At 44.1% G+C, this 13,447-nt stretch overlaps 1 protein-coding gene across 5 annotated transcripts in view; it reads left to right on the top strand.

Moving 5' to 3' along the window:
- The window catches only part of RIPK1 (receptor interacting serine/threonine kinase 1), a 57,685-nt gene that overhangs the window by 15,677 nt on the left and 28,561 nt on the right, over positions 1 to 13,447 (top strand). For all 5 annotated transcript variants that reach the window (XM_090039364.1, XM_090039367.1, XM_090039366.1 and 2 more), the window contains exons 2-3: positions 9,774 to 9,985; positions 12,593 to 12,746. In XM_090039364.1, the coding sequence (XP_089895490.1) occupies positions 9,819 to 9,985; positions 12,593 to 12,746 (321 nt within the window). In that variant the 5' untranslated portion in view covers positions 9,774 to 9,818. The remainder of the gene's footprint in view (positions 1 to 9,773; positions 9,986 to 12,592; positions 12,747 to 13,447) is intronic.

Below are 13,447 nucleotides of genomic sequence, written 5' to 3'. Positions count from 1 at the left end.
GGTCACAAACTCCTGCAAGACCGTTTCAGGTTGGACATAAGGAAGAATTTCTTTACTGTCCGAGCCCCCAAGGTCTGGAACAGTCTGCCAGCGGAGGTGGTTCAAGCACCTACATTGAACACCTTCAAGGAGTAAATTGGATGCTTATCTTGCTGGGATCCTATGGCCCTAGCTGACTTCCTGCTCTTTGGGCAGGGGGCTGGACTCGATCTCCCGAGGTCCCTTCCAGCCCTAATGTCTGTGAAATCTATGAAATCCTTCAAGGTTTTTAAGGCCTGGCTCAACAAAGCCTTGGCTCAGATGAGATAGTTGGGGATGGCCCTGCTTTGAGCAGGGGGTTAGACTCACTAGATCAGCATTTCTCAACTTGTAGGATGCAACCCAAAAGTGGGTCTCAAGAATATATGAAAGGGTCATGAGCAAACTTTAAAAAACAATTCTCCTTTAAAAGGAGAAAAATGTGGGAAACCATGCGTTTTCCCTTGCTTCTGTGAGCCTGAGAGGGGCTGCCTGGGGCTGGGGCATGGAGGCAGGGGGCAGTGGAGGCTGAGTGAGGGGTACTGGCTTGGGACTGGTCAGTGTTTACAAATGGGTCGTGGTACAAAAGAGGTTGAGATGACCTCCTGAGGTCCCTTCCAGCCCTAAATTTTCTGATTCTTTCTACGGAGTTCCTCACTAGAAGGCATAGGCAGCCGAGGTTCTTTGGGTAAATCAATATCTTTTATTAGACCAACTCAAATAGTTGGGGAAAATCTTTTTTGCACGCTTTCAGGTAGAGATACTATTCATCAGGCTGAGGAAACACCTGCAGTTGGTTTGTGCTCTTCCTGGATGAAATAAGTAAGAAAATCCAGAAACCAGCATGCATGTGAGAGAGCCAGTCAGTGAAAATGTAAATTGAGGCAGTCAATGGGTGGGGGAAGTGGGTTGAACATAGCTGGTAAAGTGGTAGAGAGGTTACGGGGGGGGGGGGGGGGGGAGATGTTAGACAGGTTATAATGCATCATAAATCCCATGTCTATATTTAGTCCATGATTTTTTGTATTTATTAGGCAGGAGGCTAGAGCTGAATCTAAGCCCTCCAGCTCCAACCCCAGCCTCATGCAACATCCCAGCCCTCTAGTTTTCAACAGCAAGTGATGGGATAGAATCAAATAACCGTTTGGATACAAGATGTTCTTTACCAGTGATGGGAAGGATTTCACTGCTGAACAGGCTAGGATGTGCCAAGTGAAATCTCACTGATATGATAGAGAGAAGATGCTTGTGGAGATAAGGCACCACTGTCCTATGTCATGTTCACTATCTGTGGCCCACAGGCAGTGCCAAGTCTGTACATGGGCCCAGTCCAGCGTGCGGTGTTGGCCCAGCCTGAGCCCAATCCAGCTGTACAGAAACAGTCCTGCCAGGGTTAGTCCAGCTGCACAGAGCCAGGGCCTGATGTAACCACGTAGGAATAGCCTGCCTGGGACCTGATGCAGCTACTCAGCTACAGCCTGCCCAGGGCAGTCTCATGTAGCTACACTGGGCCCCAGCTGGGCTGGGGCCAATCCAGCCACGTGGAGCTTGGAAATTTGGCAGCAGGAGAACAGTGGCACTGTTAACTACTATTGTTCCTCCACTGCCAAATTTCTGGACCCAGGGAGAGACCTGTGGCTGCAGGTTGAGCAGCCCTGGCATTGCAAAAAGGTGAGATCAGATGTAAAGGAAAGTGAGGGAGAAACAGATTAAACTAGTGTTAACGAACAACAAACCAGGTATAAAGAAAGCCAGTCTGATATTGCCACAGATTACTGTTATTGTTCCAATTATAAAAGTCTACCTTCTTTCTTGCCCTTCAAAAGAATCATTTTAAAAGATACAACACACATCTCTGCGGTCTTGGTGTTTGTACTTGCAACATTTCTGTGCATGCCATAAAAATACCAAAAAATGTGCAGCAATGTTTTCAGTGCAGTTCCTTAAAATAATCTTAGTCCATTTAATCCTTTGGCTCCTTTCCTTGTGCACGTGTCCATGGCACACTGTTTGTAGCGCCTCAGACTGTTCTGAGGTGCCACAAACTGCATGTGTGCGCTTATTGGGTTGCACCCTTAGAGGTTAACATTAAAATAATAATAATAATGCATGCTAACTTTATCCATGCAATTGCAAGAGCTTTGTGTGATTGATGATGTGATACTGATTATTTGATTTTCCTGTAGGATTCTGTAAAGTAACATTCAGGAGCTTGATCTGATGGTGACTTGTATTTGTGAGGGTGGGGGTGGGATTTCCCTAAACTGTCCTCATGTTTTCATGTTACTTGTATTCTGAACAATGCAATGCTTCTTGTGCTAGTGACACCTTAAATGTGCCTCAAATGCTGTCATGTCTATGTTCTGAAGTATGGTAGATCATTTGTGCTGTGCCAAAGTTTTGCCTCCTTGGTTTGAAATTCAATCTCCCATGGGACAACTGACAAGAGCCAAGAGTCTCCTTCACCTGGCACCCTTTAGAAATAGGCTTACTTGGTGCAAGACACCTCCATGCTCATAACAAGAGGTTCTTAGTAGGGCTGTGCGAAGTTTTGGGGAGATTTGACCCAATTCGGCAGCCAAATCCGAATCGAAGCAGGAGACCAATAAAAAGTCTAAATTGATTCAAAGGTCTCCAAATCAATTTGGAAAAGAGTCAGAGAGCTTTGGAGATTCTGGCAGTCCCCACTTGCTGCCACAGGGAGCTGGACCCGGACTCCGTGCAAGCAAGTGGGGGGGAGGGAAGGGGGGCTGGAGGGAGGAAGAGGGGATCATGGGGGACCCCCATCAGGCCCTATCCCCTGCCTGCTCCCCCAGCCCCCCTGAGCACCCCTGTCCACTCTCCCAGGCCCCCCCACCCCACCCAGCTTTCTTATTTTTATTTAAAAAGCCAGGATGCTGGGGCTGGGCAGGGCAGCCATTAACAGGGCTGGGAGAACGGGCGAGGGATGAGAGCTCATGGCAGAGCCACCCCCATGGAGCACAGGGCAGTGGGGTGCAGCAGGGATCACCCCCCCACCACCCTCGGCCTGGCAGGATCCAGTGAGTGCACGGCTTTTTTCTTTTTAAAAAGAGATGGAACGCTGGGGCCAGGCAGGGCGTGGGGCCAAATCTCCAAATCGAACAGGCCTATTCAGCAGCGGCTGAATCTTCAAATCAGATTTGGCCAGATTGATTTGGGACAGCGATTCGAATCACTGTCCCCCGAATCAGCCAAATCCTGTGCGAAGCAGCTAGTATTTGCTTCAAATTCGGCCTATTTCTTAGCATGCGAGTTAGTTATACTCAAACAAGGCAGTTGGTTCTACCACCCTTTACGTTAGTGGTTCTCAATTTTTTAGACTTGAGGCACCCCTAGGAAAATGCCATCTCTTAGTTTTGCAAGGTTCTTTAGGTAGGTGTGATATCTTTTACTAGAACGAGTACTTAGAAAAAGGTTTGCTAGCTTTCAGGCATGCACACCTTTCTCCAGCGGAGAACAGCAGAGACTCCGTATGCCTGACGAAGGGTAATTGCACCTGAAAGCTTGAAAAGAACTTTTTGCCAGCTACTCAGTTGGTCTAATAAAAGATGTCACAGCTACCCAAAGAATCTTGCCCGCCTATGTCCTTAGACCAACACAGCTACAAGCAAAAACCCAGCTTTTAGTTTTAGCCTTTTTTTTGTCTACAGAAAGAAAAAAGTTTTTCTGTTGCAAAAAAAAATTCAGAAAGACCACAACTGTGAATTTTTATTTGAAACCTCTGGGCTTATCATGTAAATTATGTTTGTAAGTATAAGCGAGACACCCTGAAACACCCATGAAAGGATCTCAGGACACTTTACAGCCTAACCTAGATACATACCATGGTGGGGGGGAAGGAGCAGGTTTTACCATCCACACTAATTGAGAGCAGCCCTTTCTAAATTTAAGAATGTAGTGGGACTAGAGTGACAGAACCAGTGTTAGGGGATTGTGCCTTTTTAGATTTCTTTTAAGTCGTCCCTTTACACAGAATAATTGCGTCAATACAAAACCACGCATTAAAACAAGGCTCATCTGGGATATTCAGTTGACAGCTGTGTTGCTCCTCTTGCCCACAGGATCCAAGACAGCTTTTTGTTTTAATTCAGACATTGAATTAGATGTTTGCAATTTGCAAAAACAAGAATTCACTTCAAGACCAAAAAAAAAAAACAAACAAAAAACAGAGAGAGACTTTGGAGGAGTAAGATTATAGCCTAGACAAGCTGCTGTTTATAAGCCTCTGCCTTATCCAAATTACAGTACCAGAGGTGATGGCACGAGACCCATTCAGTCTTCTTCCATGGCAAGTGTGCCTGATGTCTCCTTTATTCTTCCTACCCTTTTGCTCAGTGATACTAGCCATAGTTCCCCATTTGTCAGTGTCTTCTATTCCTATTTCAGCAGGGGGAAGTCCTGTCTCCCACACCAGTACTATCCAGCTCACTCTTCTCTCCCTTTTAGAGACACACTTCTGAGATTCATAAAAGTTACAGAACTTCTTTGAAAATCCTCTCTCCGAGCTGCCTACTGTTTAAGCCAAGTGATTATTTACAGCCTTCTGACTTTTAACAGCATTAGCAATGTGGAACAATTGTAAATAATTTAGGGTGGAGGATCTCTTTATTACTCCCAAAATCAACAGGATTTTTATTCTCTTAGGATGTGTCCCGACAAGCACGCTTGAGTGTACACTTCATAGGGGCACATATTTGTGCTGCTGCTTTTTGTCCCTGGGCACACCCCTGCATATGCGCTCCAGTGCACCGGCCAGGTGATACCTGTACTGGCCTCAGATGCCTTACCTGGGGTCCTGGGGCCCTTCTGGAGCAGAAGCAGCACTAAGCCAGTCACTTGGAGCCTAGGCAGCAGCCAGAACATGCATTGCCAGAAACTGGAGCCTGGCTGGCCAGAGTCATGCTGCTGCTGCATGCACCATGCTGCTTTCTTCAGCAGCATTTTTTTACCCCAAAAAACTCCACTGTGCTGCAAATTAGCAGCATGATGAACAGGTGCAAGTGTGCCAGATTCAGTTTGCAGTGCCTCACACTGCACGTCTGCACTCATCAAGATGTGCCCTGACTAGCACCACAACTGAAAGGGACTTAGAGATACAAAGTATGAACATGAGCCATCAGTGTGATGCTATAGCCAGCAGGACAAACAATATTCTGGCATACATCAACTGATGCATCTCCCAGCAAAACCAAGGAAGTGATTCTTTTACTTTACCCAGCATTGGTCTCAGTACTATATGCCGCACTTTAACAAGGCCATTGAAAAGCTTGAGAGAGTCCAGAGAAGAGCCACCTATATGACCAGGGACTTGCAAGGCAAGCCATACGAGGAAAGGCTGAGGGACTTTGGCCTCTTCAGCCTAAAAAAGAGAAGGCTGAGAGGGAACTTGGTAGGAGTTTACTACTGCATCAGGGGAATACATCAAAGACTCGGCAAACAACTGTTCACTGGGGCACCCTTGGAGAAAACCAGGAGTAATGGCCACAAACTCCTGGAAGACTGTTTCAGGCTTAACATTAGGAAGAACTTCTTCGCAGTCAGGGTATCCAGACTGTGGAATAAACTCCTTCCAGAGGTGGTGCAATCACCTACCCTGGAAATCTTCAAGAGGAAACTGGATGATCACCTGACCCCAGTTGTTTTTCCTACCTAGTAGAGGGGGGCTGGACCCAATCATCTTGCAAGGTCCTTTCCAGCCCTTTACAATCTATGAATCTATAAGAGGTCAACATTTAAAAAAAAAAAATAGTAATAATAATGCATGCTAACTTTATCCATGCAATTGCAAGAACTGCATGTACCTACTAGTTATCTGAATGAAAAGCAACTAGGTAGGTCATAGAAAGTTAGGGTTGGAAGGACCCTCAGGAGGTCACCTAGACCAAACCTCCCCTCCCCCCTCAAGGAGGACCATCCCCAACTATATCATCCCAACCAAGGTCAGTGGTTGTCAACCTGTTTAGACTTGAAACACCCCTAGACAGACTCAAGGCACACCTTGAAGAAGTGCCATCTCTTAGTTTTTACCTTTTGCCTACAGAAAAACAGTAGAGAAGTTTTTTTGTTGCAAAGAACTCGAAGACCACAATTTGTAAACCTAACAGTGCAAACAGTTTGGGATCCCACAGCACCCTTGAAAGGACCTCAGGGCACCCTAGGGTGCTGTGCAGCCCTGGCTGAGAATCATTAAGTTAGATAGTATTTGACTTACATACGCCAGTTTTTGATTCAGAAGCAAACTACTGCTGATATATAATTCTGAGAATACTTTTAGAAAGCAGGAAGTAAAAAAAAACCAAAAAAAGTCTTCAAGTATCATGATTAGCATCCAAACCACTGTTATATTTGACACCTTCCTTCCAAGACTTACACCTAAGGAAACCTATGGGAGGTTTGCTAATGATTTTATGGAAGATTAGGACTGAGTTATGAAACAGCATAAGAAATTGCAATTCTGCCTCTGCTACAAACATTAATTATTTAAGCAATTGCAGACTGAGAAAGAACCAGAACTGAGGATCTTACCTTCTTTCTACGTGAATGCAGGCACTGGCTCAGTTTCCTGGTTCATAGGGTACATTAATTCTCCTGGTGAACCAAGAAAACATCCTTTCAAAGGCAAAAAAAGTCAAATAAGATTCCAAACAGAGCATAATACTCAGGAACAAACAAGTTGCAGATGAAATCCTGAGGGAGACCTTATGAGCACGTAGTGAGCACCCATGACTTATGCTCACAGGGGAGGAGGTAGAGACCACCTTCCCTCTTCGACCAGCAAAAAGTACTATTTCTGGCAACAGGAAACAACGCATCAGGTCTGGCTGCAAACTCTCCCTTCTTATTTTCTTTTCCCTTAATTCTTAATTTTCAAGTCTAGGCTTGGCTTTACCAGTCTCTAAACAAAACACTCCCTCTTTCAGGTTCCTTATACAAAAGCTTCAGTAGTATGTTTGGTTTATAATGTTAGTGTGCTGATCAGGTGAGAGCTTGACTTTCTTTTAATGATTTTACCCTTTCCAAGTTTGACTGATTAACAGACACTGCTTAGCTAACAAACCCTCTCTTGCCTAGCTCCATATATACTTCCTTCCATATCCTCTTTAGATAGGGTTTTATTTGCCTTAATTGAGTAACCTGCTGCAGTTGTCAGCGTGCCTTACTAACATTACTTGGTTCCCAGGTTTATTAGGATGTATGGTTTGTTTAGATACTTGATTCTCAACTTGGCAAACAGAGAAGGAAGCAAACAGATCTTCCTAGCCTCTTTTTCACTACAAAACATGTTCTTAACTCAAAGAAGTTCATACAAGGTAAAAGCCTAGTGAAAACAAAACAATTTATAATTTATACAGTTTAGCACCTCAATCTGCTGACAGATGAAAATGCTTCAATTTGCCAGCTCTTAATTAAGATTTTACCACATACAAGCCACTTCACATCAAGCACACATTTTTATGACACTTACCCAGGTGCCTTAAGACCTTTTCAGAGGCTTCCAGTTGGCATCCTCCATAGACTTTCTCCAGGTCTTATTCAGCCCCAGAATAAATTAAGCCTTTTTTCTTATACTTGCAAAACCACCACAAGTAATCATCCCCCTAATTTTGAAGGGAAGGGAACTATTTGTATCCCCTGACACCCTCTAGCTCCCATCAACACTAGAAATATATCTCCCAGAATTCTAGCCATTCTGGGCTGAAATGAGAGCAGGGGCAAACTCTGAACCTGCCTGAAAGAGCAATTCTATGAAACAATACAACAGTCTTATGAAATTCTACCAAATCCTAAGAAGACTTTTTCCTGCTCCTGACTGACCTCATTCTCTGTAGTAAGGGTTCACACTGGTTGTAGTGATACTAGCTCATAATTCACAAGTGTGTGAAGGCAAGGTCCTTCAGTTTTGGGCCTGATGCTGCAGTCAGATAAAGGTGGCAGACCTGCATGGTTACTGAGAGCGTTAACATTTGTTAATGTTTTGTACAAGAGGTAACATTTTTGATGGAGTCAGACTTGCTTTAATCTCTACCCTAAGACCTATCAAAACCAAGCAAATGCACCTGCTGCTTTTGTACGTGGGGCAGCCCCAGAAAATTCCATCTGAATCTGGTAATGGACAAGTTACTGATCTGCTCATCTGAGTTTGATAGGAACTTTAACTGAATGGAAATGTCCTGCATCATCAAGTCCAACTGCCCAGTGTTGTAGGTGTCACAGTGAGGATTTGGTAATTTGTGTTTGACTGCATCATGTAAAGGAATAAAAATAACGTTGTGGTGAAAAACAAGAACTTTATCTCAGGAAACCTGACGGAGGGGGTTGGCTCTGCAGCTTGCATCCTGTGTGATCTTCAGCAAGCCACAAAGGGCCAGTTGTGCAACAGTATTTAGATGCCTAAAAATCCAGTTAGGTGCCTCATCAGCAGGGATCTGGGTTTTCCGTTTCCCACAGCAAAATGGAGACAACCACAGATCTCCTGGTTTTATTAGGAAAAATGTGGAATTTCTCTTTTAGCAGAGAAAGCCACGGATTTCCCCCTTTTGCAAACAGCTCTTGCAGGCTGGTTGAGTTCCAGCCTGCAAGAGCTGTTTGTAAAAAGGGCAGGAAGCCCCAACCCTACTCGGAGGGGCAGGGGGAGGCAGAGGGGGAAGGGCAGAGTCTGTGGCTTTTAATCAGTCACAAGGCCTAGGTCAGGATCACTTTCCTCCTGCACCCTGTGAACTGGTAAGTGTGGCTGTCGGGGCTGGGGGGTTGCAGTGCAGAGCTGGGGTGGAAGTTGGCTGGGGGGTTGAGGAGCAGGGAGGTGTTGGGGTAATACAAAGTGCGTGGCGTGGCGTGGCGTGGCCGGGTTTTGCCTGCAGGGCTACAGAGGCCCTGCAGAAGGAAACTCAAGCCCACAGCCTGCCCCCCATACAGATCTGGGGGCGCAGGTCTCCCTTGCTCCCTGGGAGTGTGCGCAGCAGCCAGGAACCAGCCCCGCCCCTGCCCAAGTCTGCAACAGGCAGCAGGAGCAGGGGAGCTGGCTCTGTGCTCCTGCTGCAGCTTCCTTCTGTTGGGGGTAGGGAGCTGTGGACCTGGGTCCCTGGTCCCATAGCACTGACAGCTGGGGACCCCTTCCAGCATGGCAAGGGGGCAGAGACTGTGGGTGGCGGGCAAGGGGCATAAGCAGAGCTGTGGAGGCAGTGGGTGGCCTTTAATTTTAATCACGGATTTTGGGGGTTTTATCAGAGAATTTACGTTTTTTTTATCATGGAAAACCAGGATCCCTGCTCATCAGTCTTCAAAAGCACTTAAATACAGGAAACTAGCCATTAAGGTACTTTTGAAAATCTCAGAAGGTACCTACCTGCATTATTAGACTCATAAATACCTTTGAAAGTCTGGCCTTTTAACTTTCCTCATTTTTTTAGGTTTTTTGTGTATTCAAATGGGGTGGGGGAAAAAGGAATTGTATGTTACAAGGGCAAATCTTGAGTCCTCAACAGTGCTTGGAGATCCACGAACTAAAGAAGAAAGTTTGATTAGTACCTAAACATTAGGTAGTAAGCTGCAGTAAACCACAGTGCATGATCTTTGGACCTGATTGCATGAGATACTGAGCACTTCCAACTGGAAGGGTTTTACTGCACCTTGTTTATATGTCAGCACCACCGTGTTATAGAATTGTTCCCCTACATATGCAAATCTTCATTTTCTACCTGAATGTTGAACAATGATACTTAGTCTTCCTTCTTTAGGTCATAGATACTGGAGTACTGTGTTTTTTTTAAATCACTGAACCCATGGGGACTGCAGGCATTTCACTGGAAGATATCCACATGAACAGCAAGGATCTATTGGAAAAAGAACAACTAGATGCTGGAGGATTTGGGATGGTTTCTTTATGTTTGCACAAGACACAAGGGCTTGTGGTGTTAAAAACAGTGTACACGGGACCCCAACGCACTGAGTAAGTTGGAGAACATGGATTTGAATCTCATTTACAACAAAGCCACCTTGCCAGGGAGAAGGAGCCTTATCATGGATCTAAGAGATATAAAAAATGTTCTATAAAAGTGTTGTGTTGTTATTATTTAAAGTAGTTGGATGACAGGTACTATATATGCAGAAAGTATTCTTATATTGCAGGAATCAGCATGCAATTTTCACTTTCCCTGAAAAACTAACTCTTTTATAGTTATCCATGAAATGAAGTTCTTGTTTTCCTGATAAAATTAATAGCTTCCATAAGTAAGGTATAAAAACAAGGACTTTCTTATGCATTTAAATGAAAATAAAGACTCCCCTGGACAACTCTGGGATAACATGGTTATCTTTTTAAGCATGCAAATGAAATGTCAAATACGATCAGGAATTTAAGTGCAAATGCCCAGTGAGGACTGCCAGGAAAAAAAATTTTGGAGTCATAAATCCTATGCATCTCAGCCAGTAGAGGGAGACAAAAGACACACATTACTCTAGTTTGGGTTTTGTTGTAACAACAGAACTGAGACTAATGAATAGTTCCGCATTTCATTTTTAGTAGCAGAGACTGAATTAAGAGATAGTTGTAGTCAGCAGAGTGCTACAACAGATGGCATTAATGATCGCACCTCCTCTCCCCTAGCTATAAGGGTGCTTTGGTTATCCTTAGATCCTTAAATTGATTGTTAGTTAAAGGGTAGGCTCAGAATGATGCTCTGGCCTGAACCAAGTGTACATGCAAGCAGCCCAACCAGTTGTCAAGAGCTACAGAATAACAGAAAGGGCCAAGAAGAGATAGTTTCCCCTTGATTAATAGCCAGGAAGAGGGTGAACAGCCAACATATTATGTGGAAACTTCCACTTCCCCTTGTAATATGGCTGGACTTCTTTTTTTCCTTACTAAGTTTTCTCTAGTCCATGTGAAACAGTGGTCCAAGTAATTTTTTTAACATTCATGTAGAACTTCCTACTTGAGAGTTGGTGCAATTCATTAAGACATCCAACTAACAGGTCCCTTTGGACAAGCAGCATTCCAAGACCTTAGTGCTTAACAATAAGGTTTGTTTAAACATCCCATGTCCACAGCCTTGGTAGTCTTGTCTCTGTAATAAACCCCAACTGAAATTCAACTTTGAGACAGTCTCTGTACAATAGCACTTGGGCAAAAAGTCCTATATACTTCTATCCAAGCCTGGGCAGCTCCTGAAAAGGTCCCTAGAGCCTGTCTAACCAAAACCTTTTTATTTCTCTCTCTTTCTTTCTATATCAGGCAGATCACTTCCAGATCCTTCAGCCAGTAAGACAGTATTTCACAAATTAAGAAAACCAAGGCTCTCCCTTTTGCAAAAAATGTAACCAATTATACTCCACCTTCAGGTCCACCATGTACAGTAGGACCTGAATCACTCATGTCCAGGTGGTTCAAAACTACAGCAAACAGCTGGATCACCTCAGCAGTCCTGCACAGCTGTCTATAGCAGCACTGTATGTTCACCATCACTTCAAAAACCCTCATCTTTGTAGGGCCAGGGAACCTAACCCTGTGAAGAATCCTGGTTATACTATTCTTATTAAAAGTTACCTGTATTCTAAAAAAATGAGTGACATTAAACTGCATTATAAAATGTGTTAATATTCTACATTAAGTCTCAACTAAAAACATAACATTGTTTGCAGGAGTTACCATCCATTAAGATACATGGCACAGTTCACGCTTCTCAGACTAATTTATCAGGCTGTCTGCAGTCGCTGGCAGACATTATTGCATTGAGTACCCTTCAGTCAGGTTTTGAAGGCTGCTACTGTAGCTACAGCAAGTAGAGACTGACATTTTTCAAATAAAAGCAGAACAACTGAGTGGTCTGTCCAGCTGCCCTATCGCCCCTGCCTATTCCCTCTTCCTAGGTTGGTTTTGATGCTTTGGTTTTAAAATAAAAATGTTTAGAGGGCATAGAACATCTTGGGAAATGCACTACCACTTTGATTTGGTAGTCTAACTATGCTCTTATTTTAAGAATAACAAAGCTAGTTGTCTATCTTTTTAGGTATCTTACTATACATATTTATAGTAAATTAAGCCAATCAATTGCCCGGTCTGCAAAAATTACTCACTACTATTTTCTAAACCTCAACAAAAAATATTGAATGCCTGATTTTTGATAAAATGCATAAACTAGCTAGACAAGATTGTTCAGCATTGCACATTCAAAACTTGTGCTTATGCCATTATGAAAAATCAAACCTTAAAATAATTTGGGGGATAAAGTTAAACGGAACCAGTATAAGAGACCTGCCTAGCACCTGTGACCACATGGGTACAGAGAAAACCTGACATATTGCCAGAGCTGCCCACACTTGATTGTCCTGACTCAAAGCTTATTAAATGTTGCCAACCACTAGTGTAAACTAAAGTCAGTGGAGCTGTGCTGATTTAAATTAACTAAAGATCTAGCTTGTCTTCTTACAAAGATGGAGTGGGTTTCTTATTTTGGCTGCTTCTTTCATCTTGAATCCACAGGACTTGCCAGCCTGTCTATGCTCTCTCTAATCTGGCACCTGAACACAATGTAACCCTGTTGTTTCCCTTCCACAGATTTAATGCTTCCCTTCTTGAAGAAGGCAAGATTATGCGCAAACTAAAACATGATCGCGTGGTGAAATTACTAGGTGTCATTCTGGAAGATGGGAACTACTCCCTGGTTATGGAGTATGTCCACAAGGGGAGTCTGATGCGCGTGCTAAAAACAGTGAGTAGAGAACTAAAAGCAGTGCTCAATCTTTGGGCCCCAGGTACTAGATGAGTGACACAGGGCTAGATCTCACATAGAGTAAATGCTCAAGGTTGGGTCCTGTGGGCCCAAATCAGGTCTTCTGTACTCAGCTTGGACCCCCATGCTGCCTTGGCCTGTCCCAGCATGCCCAGATTGGGCTCCTGGATTGGCTTAGCCCTGCACACCAAAGTCAGGCCCTGTGCTGCCTTGGCCCTGCCCTGTTTACCTGGATTGGGCCCCATGTGCCTAGGTCAGGCCCTGTACCTCTTCAGCCCAGCCCTGTCTGCCCAGATTGGGCCTCATTCCAGCTGAGCCCTGCACACCTGACTATGCGGAGCCATGTTAGCCATGGGGCTCTCCGTAGGTCCAGAAATTTGGCAGCAGGGAAGGGAGTAGCAATTAAGGCTGTTCCGCATTTTCAACATGTGAGAAGCCCTGCCATCTGGATGATGTGACTCTGAGGGTCAAGGACTAAACACTGAACCCATAGGTCAGGAATTAAAGTCTCTCTTGTTCAGGAATGTGTCAGTCATTATCATTGCAAGCTAATGCTGTTGAATGTTTTAAAAATCATTTTAAAAATTAAATAGTTTTTCAGGATTTTTTAAAGGTCATTGTTTCTGTTTTTGTTTGGAAGAGATTGTGAGCTGTATGGTATTTAAGCCTTGGCGTGGATT

The sequence above is a fragment of the Crocodylus siamensis genome, chromosome 3 (assembly GCF_052110815.1).
Source record: "Crocodylus siamensis isolate JL-2025a chromosome 3, ASM5211081v1, whole genome shotgun sequence".
NCBI lineage: Eukaryota > Metazoa > Chordata > Crocodylia > Crocodylidae > Crocodylus > Crocodylus siamensis.
This window is presented reverse-complemented; position numbering and strand designations above follow the sequence as displayed.